The 15254-nt window shown below is 46.7% G+C and overlaps 1 protein-coding gene across 1 annotated transcript; it reads right to left on the bottom strand.

The window, feature by feature from the left end:
* Positions 1 to 3691: 3691 nt before the first annotated feature.
* ACOT13 (acyl-CoA thioesterase 13) lies at positions 3692 to 15209 on the bottom strand. The gene is made up of 3 exons (XM_002714224.6): positions 15067 to 15209; positions 7788 to 7972; positions 3692 to 3939 (listed from the first exon to the last, which is right to left on the bottom strand). The coding sequence occupies exons 1-3, from the start codon at positions 15145 to 15147 to the stop codon at positions 3783 to 3785; spliced, it is 423 nt and encodes a 140-aa protein (XP_002714270.1). The 5' UTR covers positions 15148 to 15209; the 3' UTR covers positions 3692 to 3782.
* Between the last annotated feature and the right edge of the window lie 45 nt (positions 15210 to 15254).

Genomic DNA, 15254 nt, shown 5'->3' with positions numbered 1-15254 from the left:
TCTGGAGTCTAAGCACTTGGCCTTTTTTTTTTTTTTTTTTTTTTTTTAACAGGCAGAGTGGACAGAGAGAAAGGTCTTCCTTTTGCCGTTGGTTCATCCTGCAATGGCTGCCACGGCTGGCGCGCTGCGGCCGGAGCACCGCGCCTATCCAAAGGCAGGAGCCAGGTACTTCTCCTGGTCTTCCATGGGGTGCAGGGCACAAGCACTTGGGCCATTCTTCACTGCCCTCCCGGGCCACAGCAGAGAGCTAGCCTGGAAGGAGGGGCAACCGGGACAGAATCCGGTGCCCCGACCGGGACTAGAACCTGGTGTGCCAGCACCGCTAGGCAGAGGATTAGCCTATTGAGCTGCGGCGCTGGCCAGTACTTGGCCATTGTACTGTATTGAATTCCAAAAAAGAAATTCAGAAAAGTTGCATCACAAGCTCTTGTATTACCTGTATCCACATTGGTTTTCATTCTCTGTACTTAACGTATTACGGAACCATTTGAGGGTTTATTGATACATCACAATTCTAAGTAATAAGGATATCTTACAGAAAAAATACCAAACTTCAGGAGTATAACATTGAAGACTTTGTCATCCATAATCTAGTTTTACTAGTCCTAACAGTCTTGTTTAGGGAAAACATTTTAAAATCCTAAAATTGTGTACATTATCATTGCATTTAGTGGTCTTTTCCCGTTTAATCTAGAACAGCATTTCCTCTTTATGACCTTGACATTTTTTGGAGTAGAGTTTTTTTTTTTTTTTTAAGATTTAATGAGGCTGAGAGAATGGTCTTCTATCTGCTGGTTCACTCCCCAAATGGCTGCAGTGGCTAGAGCTGGGCCCATCCAAAAGCCAGGAGGTTCATCTTGGTCTCTCATGTGGGTACAAGGGTCCAAGTTGTCTTCCACTGCTTTCCCAGGTCATAAACAGAGAGCTGGATAGGAAGAGGAACAGCCAGGACACGAGCTGGTGCCCATATGGGATGCCAGCACCACAGGCGGAGGCTTAGCCTACTGTGCTGCATCTCTGGCCCCAGAGGTTTTTCCAACTTCATTTTGCATTTGAGTCATGTTCAAGATTGGTGTTAATGTCCCTCTCAAGTTAATATTCTAAAGCACTCTTCTGATGACCTGGCCCAGGTGTTATCCCATTTCTGCACTGTCTCCTTTAGCATTTGGGGGGAACAGGCAAATACCTGTGTCCTTTATCATGAGCTCCTGAAGATGATGAGACCTTTACGATGGTTGCAAAAATGGTGGTTTTCCAAATGTACCTCTCCCTTTATATTTCTTAGCATTTCATTGTAAGGAAGGAACTTCGGCCATTTATTACCCATTTTAACATTATGGACGAAGATTCTTTTTCACCTTGGGGCACAACTTGCATGCCAGTGTCATTGTTTTGAGCACTTCCTTTTGGGCATACACTATCATAACTTCTGCGCCAGCCTTCAGCCTGGAATCAGATTTTTCCAGGAATCCCAGGTACCTTTGAGTAGGAAATAGGAGAAGTCTAGATCTGGGTCCCTGAATACCCTGTTCTGTCCACTGTTCTTACACAGGCGAAGCAGAATTCAATTTTTAAAGGTCTATTTGAAAGGCAGTGAGAGCTTCCACCTGCTGGTTCACTCCCCAGATGGTTGTAAACAGGTCTGAAAATGGCCAGGCTGAAAGCAGGAGCCAGGAACTCCTCCTGGTCTCCCACATGGTTAGCAGGGGCCCCGGTACTTGAACCATCATCCACTGGCTTTGCAGGTACAGTATCTGGGAGCTGGATCAGAAGCAGTGCTCTGATACGGAATGCCAGCTGTGCCACATATGCTTGACCCCCATGGTAAACTTTTAGCTTCACTTCAAATTTATTTAAAGCTGCCTCCTTTCTTTCCAAGTCTAATTGTGAAATGTTCACTAGGACTTCCTGATACAGAAAACAAATATTGAAAGTGCCAGTCAACAGAACTTCGAGAAGGTGAAATATGTGAACTTAGACGTTCAATACTGGGGATGGAGAGTGAAGATCTTATGCTAGGTGTTAAGAGGGGCTAATAGTATTTTCCTCTAATACAAAAGATGCTGGCCAGTGCTGTAGTAAATTATCAAAAACATTGGGACCATTTCCTATCACTATTGTGCTTTACCTGAAACTTCCTTTAGGGTTACTTCAGGCAGTGTGGCGAAATCAACTTTTTTTTTTTTTTTTTTTTTTTTTGATTTATTTGAAAGGCAGAATTATACAGAGGCGGGGGGAGTGGGGGGTGGTTTTCCATCCACTGGTTCACTTCCCAAATGGCTGCAATGGCCAGAGCTGAGCCGATCTAGAGCCAGCAGCCAGGAGCCTCTTCCAGGTCTCCCACAAGGGTACAGGGGCCCAAGCACTTGGACAATCTTCTACTGCTTTCCCAGGCCATAGTAGAGAGCTGGATGGAAATAGAACAGCCGGGACTTGAACCCATGCCCACGTGGGATGCTGACAGTGCAGGCAGTGGCTTTACCCACTACACCTTGACACCTGGCGCCTCTACTTTCTAATATGGCCAATGGTTTATCTATTTTGGAGTCCCGCCATCTTAAGTTGAGGTTAGAAAGAAATGGAAATGTGGTGTCCCATTTTACAGTTGAGAGGCCCTAAAATTAAGGATTGGCCATTGCTATGACCCGAATATCTGCATTATAAAACTCGTCTGTTGAAACCCTAACCACTAATGTTATGTACTAGGAGGTGGGTTTTTTGAGGGGGTACTTTGATTTAATGCCCTTGTAGGAGACCCCATAGTGCTCCCTTGTCCTGCCCTGTGGGGGCAGCCAGAAGGTGGCATCGGTAAACCAGATCATGGCCTTCAATCCCACAGAAACTGCTGAAGCCTCGACCTTTGGCTTCCCTGCCCGGAACTGGAAGTTGTTATAAGCCACTGAGTCTATGGTATTTTGTTAATAGCAGCCTGACAGTAAAACAACCATCACATTTCTCCTTTAGCTTAGTATTGGACGTTAGCTTTTGAAGCAGGGCTTTTTTGGCCAGGGGCCATCTGAATATTTATAACATCACTCACAGGCCTTACAAAATTAACAGCTTAAAAATCAGCCTGCTACAGCTTTACTGAATTTGCAGTCCTGCCTGTGGTTGAGTTGGCAGGGCCAGGCCAAATGATTTTGTAGGTCTCATGGTCCACAGGCTGGATGGTTCCTACCCTTGTCAATTTAAAGTAATCTTAGAGTGGCCCTTCTAGCCGCTTAGCTTTACCTAAGTTTTTTCCTTTTTTTAACTTTTTTTTAATTTGAAAGTTAGAGGGAGAGACAGATCTTCCATTTGCTGGTTTACTACCCAAATGGCTGCAAAGGTCAGGGCTGTGCCAGCCCTAACTTAGTCAGCACTCTGAACTTCCTCCAGGTCTCCCATGTGGGTGGCAGGTCGTTTGCTGCTTTTCCCTGGTGCGTTAGCAGGGAGCTGGACTGGAACTGGAGCAGCTGTGTCTTGAACCAGCACCCACAGGGGATGCCAGCATTAAGGCGGTGGCTTAACCCAGTATACCACAATGCTGGCCCCTACTCAAGTTTTCGTAGCATTTTGAGCCTTGAATTTTGTACCCATTTATGCATATAATTAAAAAACAGAAGATGCTTACAATGAAACACAGACAGCCCACCACCCACTCTACTTGGTTCCTAGGTCCCATCCTCCCAAGAAAGTGTTTCTTAGCTACTTCTGTTGTGGTGATTTATTTCAGCATTATATTTGTTCAAGTCAAGTTTATATTTGATATTCATTGTTTCTTTAGGCTGCAGGCTGTTTTCTCAGTTTCCCAGGTGCTTTGTGTGCCTGCCTTGTGCTATTAATTTTCCCGTGGCCTTGCTGGTCAGATCGACCGAGGCAAATGCAAGTGTTCTCCCCTGCTTCAGGATGTGCGCTGTAATCAGTATATCTTCTCCTATTTTCGCAGGTGCCATGTACCTTGAAATGAAACAAATTTAAATACAGTGAATGGCAAAATTTTTTAAAAAGGTTCATTTGAAACAGCGACAGAGGGACACACACATAGCTCTCTTATCTACTACTTCACTCCCCAAGTAGCCACATCAGCCAGATCTGGGCCAGACTGAAGCCAGGAACAAAGAACTCCATCCTGGTCTCCCACATGGGTGGCAAGGTGCTTGAACCAGCATCTGTTGGCCTTTGCAGCGCAGTAGCTGGGATTCGAATTAGCACCTCAATATGGATGCCAGTGGAGGCTTAACCTGTGCCACAATGCTGGTCCCAATGGCAAATAATTTTTTTTTTTGACAGGCTGAGTTAGACAGAGAGAAAGGTCTTCCTTTTCCATTGGTTCACCCCCGAAATGGCCACTATGGCTGGCGCGCTGTGCTGATCTGAAGCCAGGAGCCAGGTGCTTCCTCCTGGTCTCCCATGCGGGTGCAGGGCCCAGGCACTTGAGCCATCCTCCACTGCACTCCCGGGCCACAGCAGAGAGCTGGCCTGGAAGAGGGGCAACCGGGACAGAATCTGGCGCCCCAACCGGGACTAGAACCCGGTGTGCCGGCGCCGCAAGGCCGAGGATTAGCCAAGTGAGCCGCGGTGCTGGCCAATGGCAAATAATTTTTAGAAGGGGATGTTGTTGTAAGCCCATTAGCAGCCTTCCTATGTGACTTATTTTATTACTAAAAATAGTTGAAGAAAACTTCTGGCTAACTTTTTGCACTATCAAATTGGAATGAGTGATCCTGTTCAGGTTCTATCTTAACCAGTCCTTCCATGTAAGTTTCTATTCTGATAAATATGAAAACATTTTTATTTCTCCCCTTTAAGTTTCTCACGTCATATTTGGGGCTAGTGGAGGACTTCACCTAGCTTTTTTCTGACTTCTTAACTTCCTAGGTAAAGCATCACTTGATGTCTATGTCTTGATTCAATAATTAGAATTTAAGCAATCTAAGAACTCAGTTTCTTTTTTGCTGTCCTGCGTACAATTTATAGTTTATCTTATCCAATGAGGTGATCCTACAGATACAAATTATTAAACTGGGGAGATCAAAAGGTCCAGCAAGGGGCTGTGGCGCAGCGGGTTAACGCCCTGGCCTGAAGCGCAGGCATCCCATATGGGCGCCGGTTCGAGACCCGGCTGCTCCACTTCCAATCCAGCTCTCTGCTATGGCCTGGGAAAGCAGTAGAGGATGGCCCAAGTCCTTGGGCCCCTGCACCCGCGTGGGAGACCCGGAGGAGGCTCCTGGCTCCTGGCTTGGACCGGTGCAGCTCCAGCCGTTGCGGCCATTTGGGGAGTGAACCATGATGGAAGACTCTCTCTCTCTCTCTGCCTCTCCTCTCTCTGTGTAACTCTGACTTTCAAATAATAAATCTTTAAAAAAAAAAAAAAATGGTCCAACAAAACAAAGAGGATGCCTGGATTGAACATATGATGTTTGGAGGATGGAGATGTGTTTCTGGAACTGTGGGACTTACAATACTGGTTATTTTAGCTGTGATATCTATTCCATCTATGAGTTACTCTTTTTGTTGTTGTTGTTAAAGATTTATTCATTTATTTGAAAGGCAGTGTTACACAGAGAGAGAAGGAGAGGCAGAGAGAGAGATTGGTCTTCCATCTGCTGGTTCACTCCCCAATTGGCCACAACAGCTGGAGCTGCGCGGATCCTAAGCCACAAGCCAGGAGCTTCTTCTGGGTCTCCCATGTGGGTGGCTCCAGCTGTTGTGGCCATCTGGGGAGTGAGTGAACCAGCAGATGGAAGACTTCTCTCTTTCTTCCTCTTTGCCTCGGCCTCTCTGTAATTCTGCCTTTCAAATAAAATAAATAAATTTAAAAAATTAGTTTACACACAATTTTGTTCCATATTTTGGTATATTTCATCATAAACACGCCAAAGGTGTTTTTGTTAATAAAATGATCACTTGATCATTTTGCTGATAAAAAAATTAAGGAATTAATATGAACCCCTTATACTCCTGGTGATGAATTGTGTACTTGTCTCTTGTTATCTGTGGGACACTGGTTGCAGGAACCTCCTGAATATCAAAATCTGGATGCCCGGTTCCCACATATAAAATGGCACAGTATTGGCATACAACCTCCATACATCCAGCCATATACTTTAAAGCACCTCTAGGTTATTTACAGTACCTAATAAAACGTAAATAGCATATAAATAGCTGTTCAATTGTCTTGTTAGGGAATAATAATAAGGAAAAAAGTTCTGCACTTTTTAAAAATGTTTACTCATTTTTATTTATTTCAAAGTCAGAACAACAGACTAAAATCTTTCATTACTAGTTCACTCCCCAAACACCTGCAACAGCTAGGGCTGGGCCAGGTCAAAGCCAGGAGTCAGGAGCTCCATCTGGGTCTACAGTGTTGGGTAGCAGGAACCCAAGTGCGTGAGCCATCATCTGCTGCCACCCAGGAGGAAGCATGAGCAGGAAGCTGGCTGGGAAGCAGAGGTGGGACCCCATCCCAGGCATTCAAGATGGGATACAGGCACCTGAAGAGGTGGCTTACCCTGCCACACCATAACATCCACCCCTCATATGCACATTTTTTAAAATGATTTTTTTAATCTATTTGAAAATCAGACAGAGACAGATCTTCCATCTGTTGGTTTACTTCCCAAATTCATGAAACAGCTATGGCTGGCCCAGGCCAAAGCAAGGAGCCCAGAACACAATCCAGGTCTCCCTCACGGGTGGCAGGGACCCAAGTTTCTATGCCATCCCCTGCTGTCTCCCAGGGCATGCATTTGTAGGAAGCTGGAATTAGAAGCAGAGCTGACACTTAGACCCAGGCACTCTGATATGGAACGGAGGTTTTTCCAAGTGAGATCTTAGCCACTGCGCCAAACACCTCCCCCAGTATGCACATTTTTTTTTTTTTTAAGTATTTTCCCCCTGAACTTGGTTGAAATCACAGATATGGAGCCTATGGATACAGAGGAATAATTACATATTTCTAAAGATGTAGTTTCTACCCACTTGTAATCTTAAATTGCCAAATTTACTTAGCTAACTTACATCTTTGGGGTGGGGGGATGAAGATGAATACAATGTTTAATTTCCTTAAAGTTTATGTTCCTGCTTAGAAAGCAAGGATAGGCTGGCACCGCAGCTCACTAGGCTAATCCTCTGCCTGTGGTGCTGGCACCCGGGGTTCTAGTCCCGGTCAGGGCGCTGGTTCTGTCCCAGTTGCTCCTCTTCCAGTCCAGCTCTCTGCTGTGGCCCGGGAGTGCAGTGGAGGATGGCTCAAGTACTTGGGCCCTGTACCCACATGGGAGACCAGGAGGAAGCACCTGGCTCCTGCCTTCAGATTGGCGCAGTGCACCGGCCATTTTGGAGGGTGAACCAACGGAAGGAAGACCTTTCTCTCTGTCTCTCACTGTCTAACTCTGCCTGTAAAAAAAAAAAAAAAGGCTGATGCCCTAATTTTCTGAATGTTTGTGACCGTTCCCCTTTAGTACGGACACATATACCATACAGTCAGCATTTGTATTTTGTTTGATAGTGTAAGTCATGTAGAAATGATAAAAAGAAAAGTCTACCGCGAGATGTGCTTAGGTTACATGCAAACACTGCACCATTTTATAGAAGGGACTCAAGCATCCACAGGTTTTGGTATCCTTGGAGGTCCTGGAACAGTCCCCCATGGAGACTGAAGATGACTGTACTTGGAAATTAACTCCTCCAGTTCTCGCTTGTAAGGCTGTGCAGTATCTTAGGGCAGATCTTACAGCTTAAGGACAAACAGCTAATTGAATCTCAGGTCCTGTGAAAGTTATGAACAAGTTATCTGGGCTACGTACGTTATGTTCAAGTCAACACTGACACCGGGTGCGCCTCTCTCTGTGCACATCAGCGCCACTGTTGATATGACGTCTACCAAGGTGGCTGTCAAGCCGCCGTGGAGGGTGCCCAATTTGTTGGTATGCTGCTCTTCCACTTTCATTTCACAAATCACTTTCCCAGGGGCAGCAGAGACCAGAGTCACCTAAATGTTAAAAAAAAAAAAGAAAAGAAAAAAGAAAAACATTTTGAACATTCATTCTGTGATACTAGAAAAGCCCAAACAGTCACTAGATTAAAACTGAAATCCCCCAAAAAAGTTGATTCAGAAATTCGGCGCCAAATAGCTCAGTTCCAGATGACCACCATTTATTGAGCGCTGTCATACGCCATGCACGTCAGGCACGTGTCCTGGGAATGTGCCGCTAGGTGACTGTCATTGTGTGAACAGTGCAGAGCGCGGTGATGCAGGCCTTGCTGGTGGCGCCTGCTGCACCTCTGGGCCGCAAGGTACAGCTGTCGCTCCTGGACCCAAACCTGTGCACCAGGCTCCTGTGCTGCGCGCTCTGAGCAGTCGTCATCAATGGTCTTTGCGTAGCCAGGCATAAAGAGGTACAGTGAAAACGTGGTGTGAAAGATAAAAATGCTGCGGCCGTACAGGGCTCTCACGTGAACAGAGCTCGCAGGGCTCGAGGCTGCTGGAGGTGACAGAACGTGAAGGCCAAGGACATGACTGTGCAGAGCTGCACACTTACAGACCCGCGTACCGGAGCTACACTGACTCCCAAAGTACTTCTCTTCCTCAGTAATAAACTAACTTGAGTTTTATAATACTTTTACTTTATAACTTCAAAACAAGTAAAACTCTCTGGTTCTTTTATAGTACCGCTTAGCTTGAAACACATGATAGAGCTATAATTTTCTATCTCTCTATCTTTCTTCTAGAAGCATTTTAAATTTAATCTTTTTAAACTTTTCTGTTAAAAAAAAAACAGACACACACACACGCATTAGCCCAGCTGAGGCCCACACAGGGTCCAGACTACGAGGTCTACTGCCATAGCTAGTCCCTGGAAGGCGAGCAGGGAGGTGACACTCTGGTGTTGCTGTCTCCTGGACACCCCCGTAGGGCCGGCCTGAGGATCCTGAGGAGGTGACACTTTTCAGGAAGTGTCCACTATGCTGGTTTTCTCCCCCCGCCCCGCCCCGCCCCCCATCATAGATTTACTGGTAGGCAGATAATGCACAGGGAACATTTCTCCGCATTCGTGAAAATCCTTCACATTTTCCAGCTTTTCAAGGAGCTGACTGAGGTCTGCGGAAGCTTCTGCTGCACTCGTCACTGTGAATTTCCATGGGGCTTCTTTCTCTTCTGCGTCTCCTCTTCGCCAGCTCTGTGTTCCCTGGGTGATAGGAATTTTTCAACTCCACTATATTTTTATGGGATCACCACCATGTATGTGGCCCATCACTGAGACACTGCTGTGTGGGATATAAGTATACTGTACAATAAAGAAGGGATAACTTCTACTTTGCAGATACATTCAGAGTGATCTATTTGCAAGGTCACTTAAAATGTGACAGAACTGAGTTAGTTCTAGGTCTGCCTGCCTTCACATCTCCCTGCTAAGTTAGAAAATCTCTCAATACACAGTTCCCTGAAGGCTCCCAATACAAAGATTCTGCAGATTTTATAAGTACACATTATTATTGTTTAACTCCACAAAAAGCCCAGAAGGAAAACAGAACCATGCAAAAAGCATCCAAAACAATTTTATGTCATGTTTTTGCACAACATGTAAATCAATGGAAAAAATAAATATTAGAGTAGGATATAGCCTGTTTATGGCAATAAATGATTTAGTCACGAGATGTCTTTATAAACTAGTAAGACACATCAAGCAGGAACAAGGTGTAAACTCATCTTACTCAGGCATTTGTGCGGGTCTTAAAATTATTTATTTACATTAATTTATTTGAAAGGCAGACAAACACAGAGATGGAGAGAGAGATTGAGATTGAGATTGAGATTGAGAGAGAGAGAGAAATTTTCCATCTGCTAGTCACTCCCCCAAAGCCCACATAGCCAGGTCAGGTTAGGCTGAAGCCAAGAACTTAGAACTCCATTTGGGTCTTACACATGGGTGGCAAGGACCTAACTACTTGAGCCATCACCTGCTGCTTCCAGGGTGCACATTAGCACGATGCTGGAATCAGAAGTAGAGCTGGTGGGACTCAAACCCCGCATTGTGAAATTGGACACAGTCATCCCAAGCAGTGTGTTCACGCAGCACCAAATGCCTGACTCTGTGAGGGACTTTAAATAAGGTTCTGACAAATTAACAACAAATGAGGCTTAATCCCTGCTCTTAGCGGTGGTCAGTCTAAAGAAAGAGACAAATGTAAGGAGATTTCAAAAAGAGGCCTCCGGGGCCGGTGAGGTGGCGCAGCAGGTAAAGCTGTCACCTGCAACGCTAGCATCCTATGTGGGTGCCAGTTTGTGTCCTGGGTGCTCCATTTCCAGTCCAGCTCTCTGCTAATGGCCTGGAAAAGAAGCGGAGGATGGCCCAAGTGTTTGGGCCTCTGCTATCCACGTGGGGGATCTGTTAGAAAAGCTCCTGGCTCCTGGCTCTGCCCTGGCTATTACAGCAATCTGGGGAGAGAATAAAATGGATGGAAAATCTATCTTCCTCTCTGTAGCTCTTTCAAATAAATAAATAAAAAGGGGGCCTCCACCTGGTTGATACCCTGGACTTCCCCATATAAGCAGCTGGACCCTCATCAGAACAAAGTCTGAATATCTGTATAATTGTCAATGGAATAGACTCATTGCTTTCTTTCTTCTTATTCTTTTTTTTTTAAGATTTATTTATTTATTTGAAAGGCAGAGTTACAGAGAGGCAGAGGCAGCAAGAGAGAGAGAGGTTTTCCACCTGGTGGTTCACTCCGCAGATGGCCACAAAGACGGAAGCCAGGAGCCAGGAGCTTCCTCCAGGTCTACTGCGTGGGTGCAGGGGCCCAAGCACTTGGGGCATCTTCGACTGCTTTCCCAGGCCATAGCAGAGAGCTGGATTGGATGTGGAGTAGTTGGGATTCAAACTGGCGCCCATATAGGATGCCAGCATCACAGGCAGCAACTTTATCTGCTATGCCACAACACCAGCCCCAATTTCATATTTTTTTTAACACACTGTAGCCTAACAATACCAAAGATAACCCAGGATCCTGCAGGGAAGTAGTGGTAGTGATTCTAGTCATGGCCAATTTGAGATAGGTACATAAAAGATCTTAGGGCAGGGGCCAGCACTGTGGTGGTGGGGTGTGTGGTGTAGCGGTTAAAGCCACCACCTGCAGTGCCGGCATCCCAGATGGGCATCGGTTTGGGTCCCAGCTGCTCCACTTCCAATCCATCTCTCTGCTGTGGCCTGGGAAAGCAGCAGCAAATGGCCCAAGTGCTTAGGCCCCTGCACCCGGGAGACCCGGAAGAAGCTCCTGGCTTCTAGCTTTGGATTGGTTGCGACCGTCTAGGGACTGAACCAGCGGATGGATGCCTCTGCCTCTCTGTCTCTGTAACTGCCATTCAAATATATAAATAAATCTTAAAAAAAAAAAAAAAGAAAGAAAAAGAAAATAGGCTAATACAAAGAATGTTGTGGTGGAAGATCTTAGGTATTGACCTGGTATCTGTACTAGGATTGACTGAATGAGCCTCTTCAACAGATCATTTCTGAGAGCATATTACCAGGTTCCTATGCTGGATCAAAATCATTCAACCAAAACCAAACTCCCATTGGGATATTATCAGCCAAATTTTAAAGTGTTTTTCCACTTGATTTGTTGACTTAAAAAATCATTTAAAGAATCTGTTAGAGGTTATTGGCAATCAGGATAGCACTGTTTCATATAATCAAAAAAAAAAAAAAAAAAAAGAAAGTGCAGTTTGCTTTGGTGAGGTGCTATTATCTATCAGAGTATTTAGTGAACCAGTGAGGCCACCGCAGGAGTGGGTAATGAGGAGACTTGAAGCAACAATATTGTACATCTCTTGCCTCTTTTTATTTAGTTGTCTAAAGATTTATTTATTTTACGTATTTGAAAGGCAGAGTTACAAAGAGAGACAGGGAGAGATCAGAGAGTGAGAGAGGTATCTTCCATCCACCTGTTCACTCCTCTAATGGCTGCAATGACCGGAGCTGGGCCAGACTGAAGCCAGGAGCCAGGAGCTTCTTGGGGCAGGGCCCCGAGCACTTTGGCCATCTTCCTCTGCCTTCCCTGGCACATTTAGCAGGAAGCTGGATCTGAAGTACAACAGCTGGGACTCAAACTGGCACCACTATGGGATGCTGGTGCTGCAGGCTGGCCTGCTCACTTGCCTTTTATACCGAGAAACATTATCCCTTCTCATTTTAACAAAAGCAGTAAGAATACAGATATTTCTGGGAGGCCATATACATCTTTATACCAATTTACTGTTTTTTTTTTTTTTTTTTTTTTTTTGACAGGCAGAGTGGACAGTGAGAGAGAGAGACAGAGAGAGAAAGGTCTTCCTTTGCCGTTGGTTCACCCTCCAATGGCCGCCGCTGCAGCCGGCGCACCGCGCTGATCCGATGGCAGGAGCCAGGAGCCAGGTGCTTACTCTGGTCTCCCATGGGGTGCAGGGCCCAAGTACTTGGCCATCCTCCACTGCACTCCCTGGCCACAGCAGAGAGCTGGACTGGAAGAGGGGCAGCCGGGGCAGAATCCGGCGCCCCGACCGGGACTAGAACCCGGTGTGCCGGCGCCGCAAGGTGGAGGATTAGCCTAGTGAGCCGCGGCGCCGGCCTCCCAATTTACTGTTTTAACAATTTACATCTAAAAATCCTGCATTTTAAAAGTGAGCATTTCTTGCTTTGAAAAATCTCTGGTGTTATAATAAATAACTATTTTTCATAAAATCACAATTATGGTTCACTGAGGTGACTAAAACCACACTAATGAAACATTTTCTTTTTTTTAAGTTATTTATTTATTTGAGGAAGAGGGAGGGGCAGAAGGAGAGAGACAGAGAGATCTCTATTTGCTGAGTCATTCCCCAAATGCCCACAACACCCAGGGTCATGCCAGGATAGAGCCCAGAGCCAGGACTCGATGCAGATTCCCCTTGAAGGTGGCAGTGACCTAACCACTTGAGCTACCTGCTGCCCCCCAGGGTGCATATCAGCAAAAAGCTGGAATAGGGAACGGAGCCCGGACTTGCATCCAGATTCTCCAACAGACAGTGGGTTATCCCAAGCAGTGCTTTAAGTGCTATGCCAAATGTTGGCCTTGGACATAAAGAATCATCAGGCAGACATGGAGAGGAAAAAAAAAAAACCAATCTATTTGATGCTAAAACATTGTGGAAGTTTCATGATTTGAACCAACAACTCAAAGTTCAGTGCAAAGACATGGCATATACTTAGAAAGGTCAGAGGGGCCAGCGCTGTGGCGTAGTGGGTAAAGCCGCCGCCTACAGTGGCAGCATCCCATATAGACGTCGGTTCAAGTCCTGGCTGCTCCACTTGCGATCCAGCTCTCTGTTATGGGCTGGGAAAGAAGTGGATGATGGCCCAAGTCCTTGGGCCCCTGCACCCGTGTGGGAGACCCAGAGGAAACTCCTGGCTCCTGGCTTCGAATAAAGGCAGCTCTGGCCCTTGCAGCCATTTTAGGAATGAACCAGTGGATGGAAGACCTCTCTCTCTCTCTCTCTGCCTCTCTGTAACTCTGCCTTTCAAATAAATAAATATTTAAAAAAATAAAGATTTGGCCAGCGCCACGGCTCACTAGGCTAATCCTCCGCCTGCGGCGCTGGCACTCTGGGTTCTAGTCCTGGTTGAGTGCTGGTTATGTCCTGGTTGCTCTTCTTCCAGTCCAGCTCTCTGCTGTGGCCCGTGAAGGCAGTGGTGGATGGCCCAAGTGCTTGGGCCCTGCACCTGCGTGGGAGACCAGGAGGAAGCACCTGGCTCCTGGCTTCGGATCTGTGCAACGTGCCGGCTGTAGCGGCCATTTGGGGGGTGAACCTACGGAAAAAAGGAAGACCTTTCTCTCTGTCTCTCTTTCTCACTGTCTAACTCTGCCTGTCAAAAAAAAAAAAAAAAAAAAGAAAGAAAGATTAGATATGAAAAAATTAATACTGTTTATATCGTTGACATGTTAAATTGATGACATGTTGAATATACAGTTACTTATATTACTAAAATTAATTTCACCTATTTCTCTTCTTTACATTTATATTGTATTCATTTGAAAGGCAAAGAGAAAGAGATTCATTCACTGGTTTATTTATCAAATGCCAGCAACAGCCAGGGTCTGGGAACTCAACCCAAGTGTCGCACATGGGAGGCAGGGACCCAACTACTTAAACTATCACCTGCTGCCTCTCATGGTGTACTGCAGCAGCAAGCCGTCACTCTAATCCAGGTGCTCTGGTGTCCCAAGTGCTGTCTTGTCTTTTTTTTTTTTTTTTTTTTTTTTTTTTTGACAGGCAGAGTGGACAGTGAGAGAGAGAGACAGAGAGAGAAAGGTCTTCCTTTGCCGTTGGTTCACCCTCCAATGGCCGCCGCGGCCAGCGCGCTGCGGCCGGCGTACCGCGCTGATCCAATGGCAGAAGCCAGGTGCTTCTCCTGGTCTCCCATGGGGTGCAGGGCCCAAGCACCTGGGCCATCCTCCACTGCACTCCCTGGCCACAGCAGAGAGCTGGGCTGGAAGAGGAGCAACCAGGACAGAATCCGGCGCCCCGACCGGGACTAGAACCCGGTGTGCCAGCGCCGCAAGGTGGAGGATTAGCCTAGTGAGCCGCGGCGTCGACCCCAAGTGCTGTCTTAAATACTACGCCAAGCACCCATCCTGCCGGCTTCTTTAACATGTGGCTCTAACGCGATCTATAATTACACTTGCGGCCGTATTCGCAGCTTGCTTTGTGTTTCTGTTGGATAGCGCCCACTCAGATACAGCACATACCATTCTTCAAACTTACTGCAACTTCTGAGAGTCTGCTCAGCGGAAGATGGGCCCCTGCACCTGCCTGGGAGACCCGGAGGACGCTCCTGGCTCCGGCCCGGTCCAGCTCCGGCCAGTGTGGCCATCTGGGAAGTGGACCAGCGGATGGAAGACCTCCCTTGTCCCCTGTCCCCCCCGTAACTCTGCCTCTCAAATAAATAAAAAAAAAAGTCTTTTTAAAAACTAATGGCAATCACCCACGCTCAGTAAGACAGCCTACGCATTCGTCCCAGGCGCTGCCCGCGCCGGACTCGCTGTCCCATCCGAGGGAGCCGCCAATACCTTGTCACACACTCTGTCAAAGCAGGGCGCGCTGCCCATGGCCTTCAGCACTTCCCGCACCGTCCGCGTCAAGGAGTTCATCGTGAAGCGGCGTCTGCCTCCCGACCTTGCGCCAGCACGAACCCCGCAGGTCAGCCAGGCGCGGGCCCGCGGAGGCGCAGGACACCCGGAGGACGGTGCGCGCGCCG

The sequence above is a fragment of the Oryctolagus cuniculus genome, chromosome 5 (assembly GCF_051225735.1).
Source record: "Oryctolagus cuniculus isolate XC-2025 breed Fujian yellow rabbit chromosome 5, ASM5122573v1, whole genome shotgun sequence".
Classification (NCBI taxonomy): Eukaryota; Metazoa; Chordata; class Mammalia; order Lagomorpha; family Leporidae; genus Oryctolagus; species Oryctolagus cuniculus.
This window is presented reverse-complemented; position numbering and strand designations above follow the sequence as displayed.

Bases quoted from the DNA above. Each gene is read 5' to 3' on its own strand.
- ACOT13 (XM_002714224.6), bottom strand. From the start codon at position 15,147: ATGAACTCCTTGACGCGGACGGTGCGGGAAGTGCTGAAGGCCATGGGC. The intron at 7,973-15,066 runs GTATTGGCGGCT...TTTAACATTTAG, and splicing joins TTGACAGAGTGTGTGACAAG to GTGACTCTGGTCTCTGCTGC. The intron at 3,940-7,787 runs GTACGTAGCCCA...TTTCATTTCAAG, and splicing joins AGTGTTGACTTGAACATAAC to GTACATGGCACCTGCGAAAA.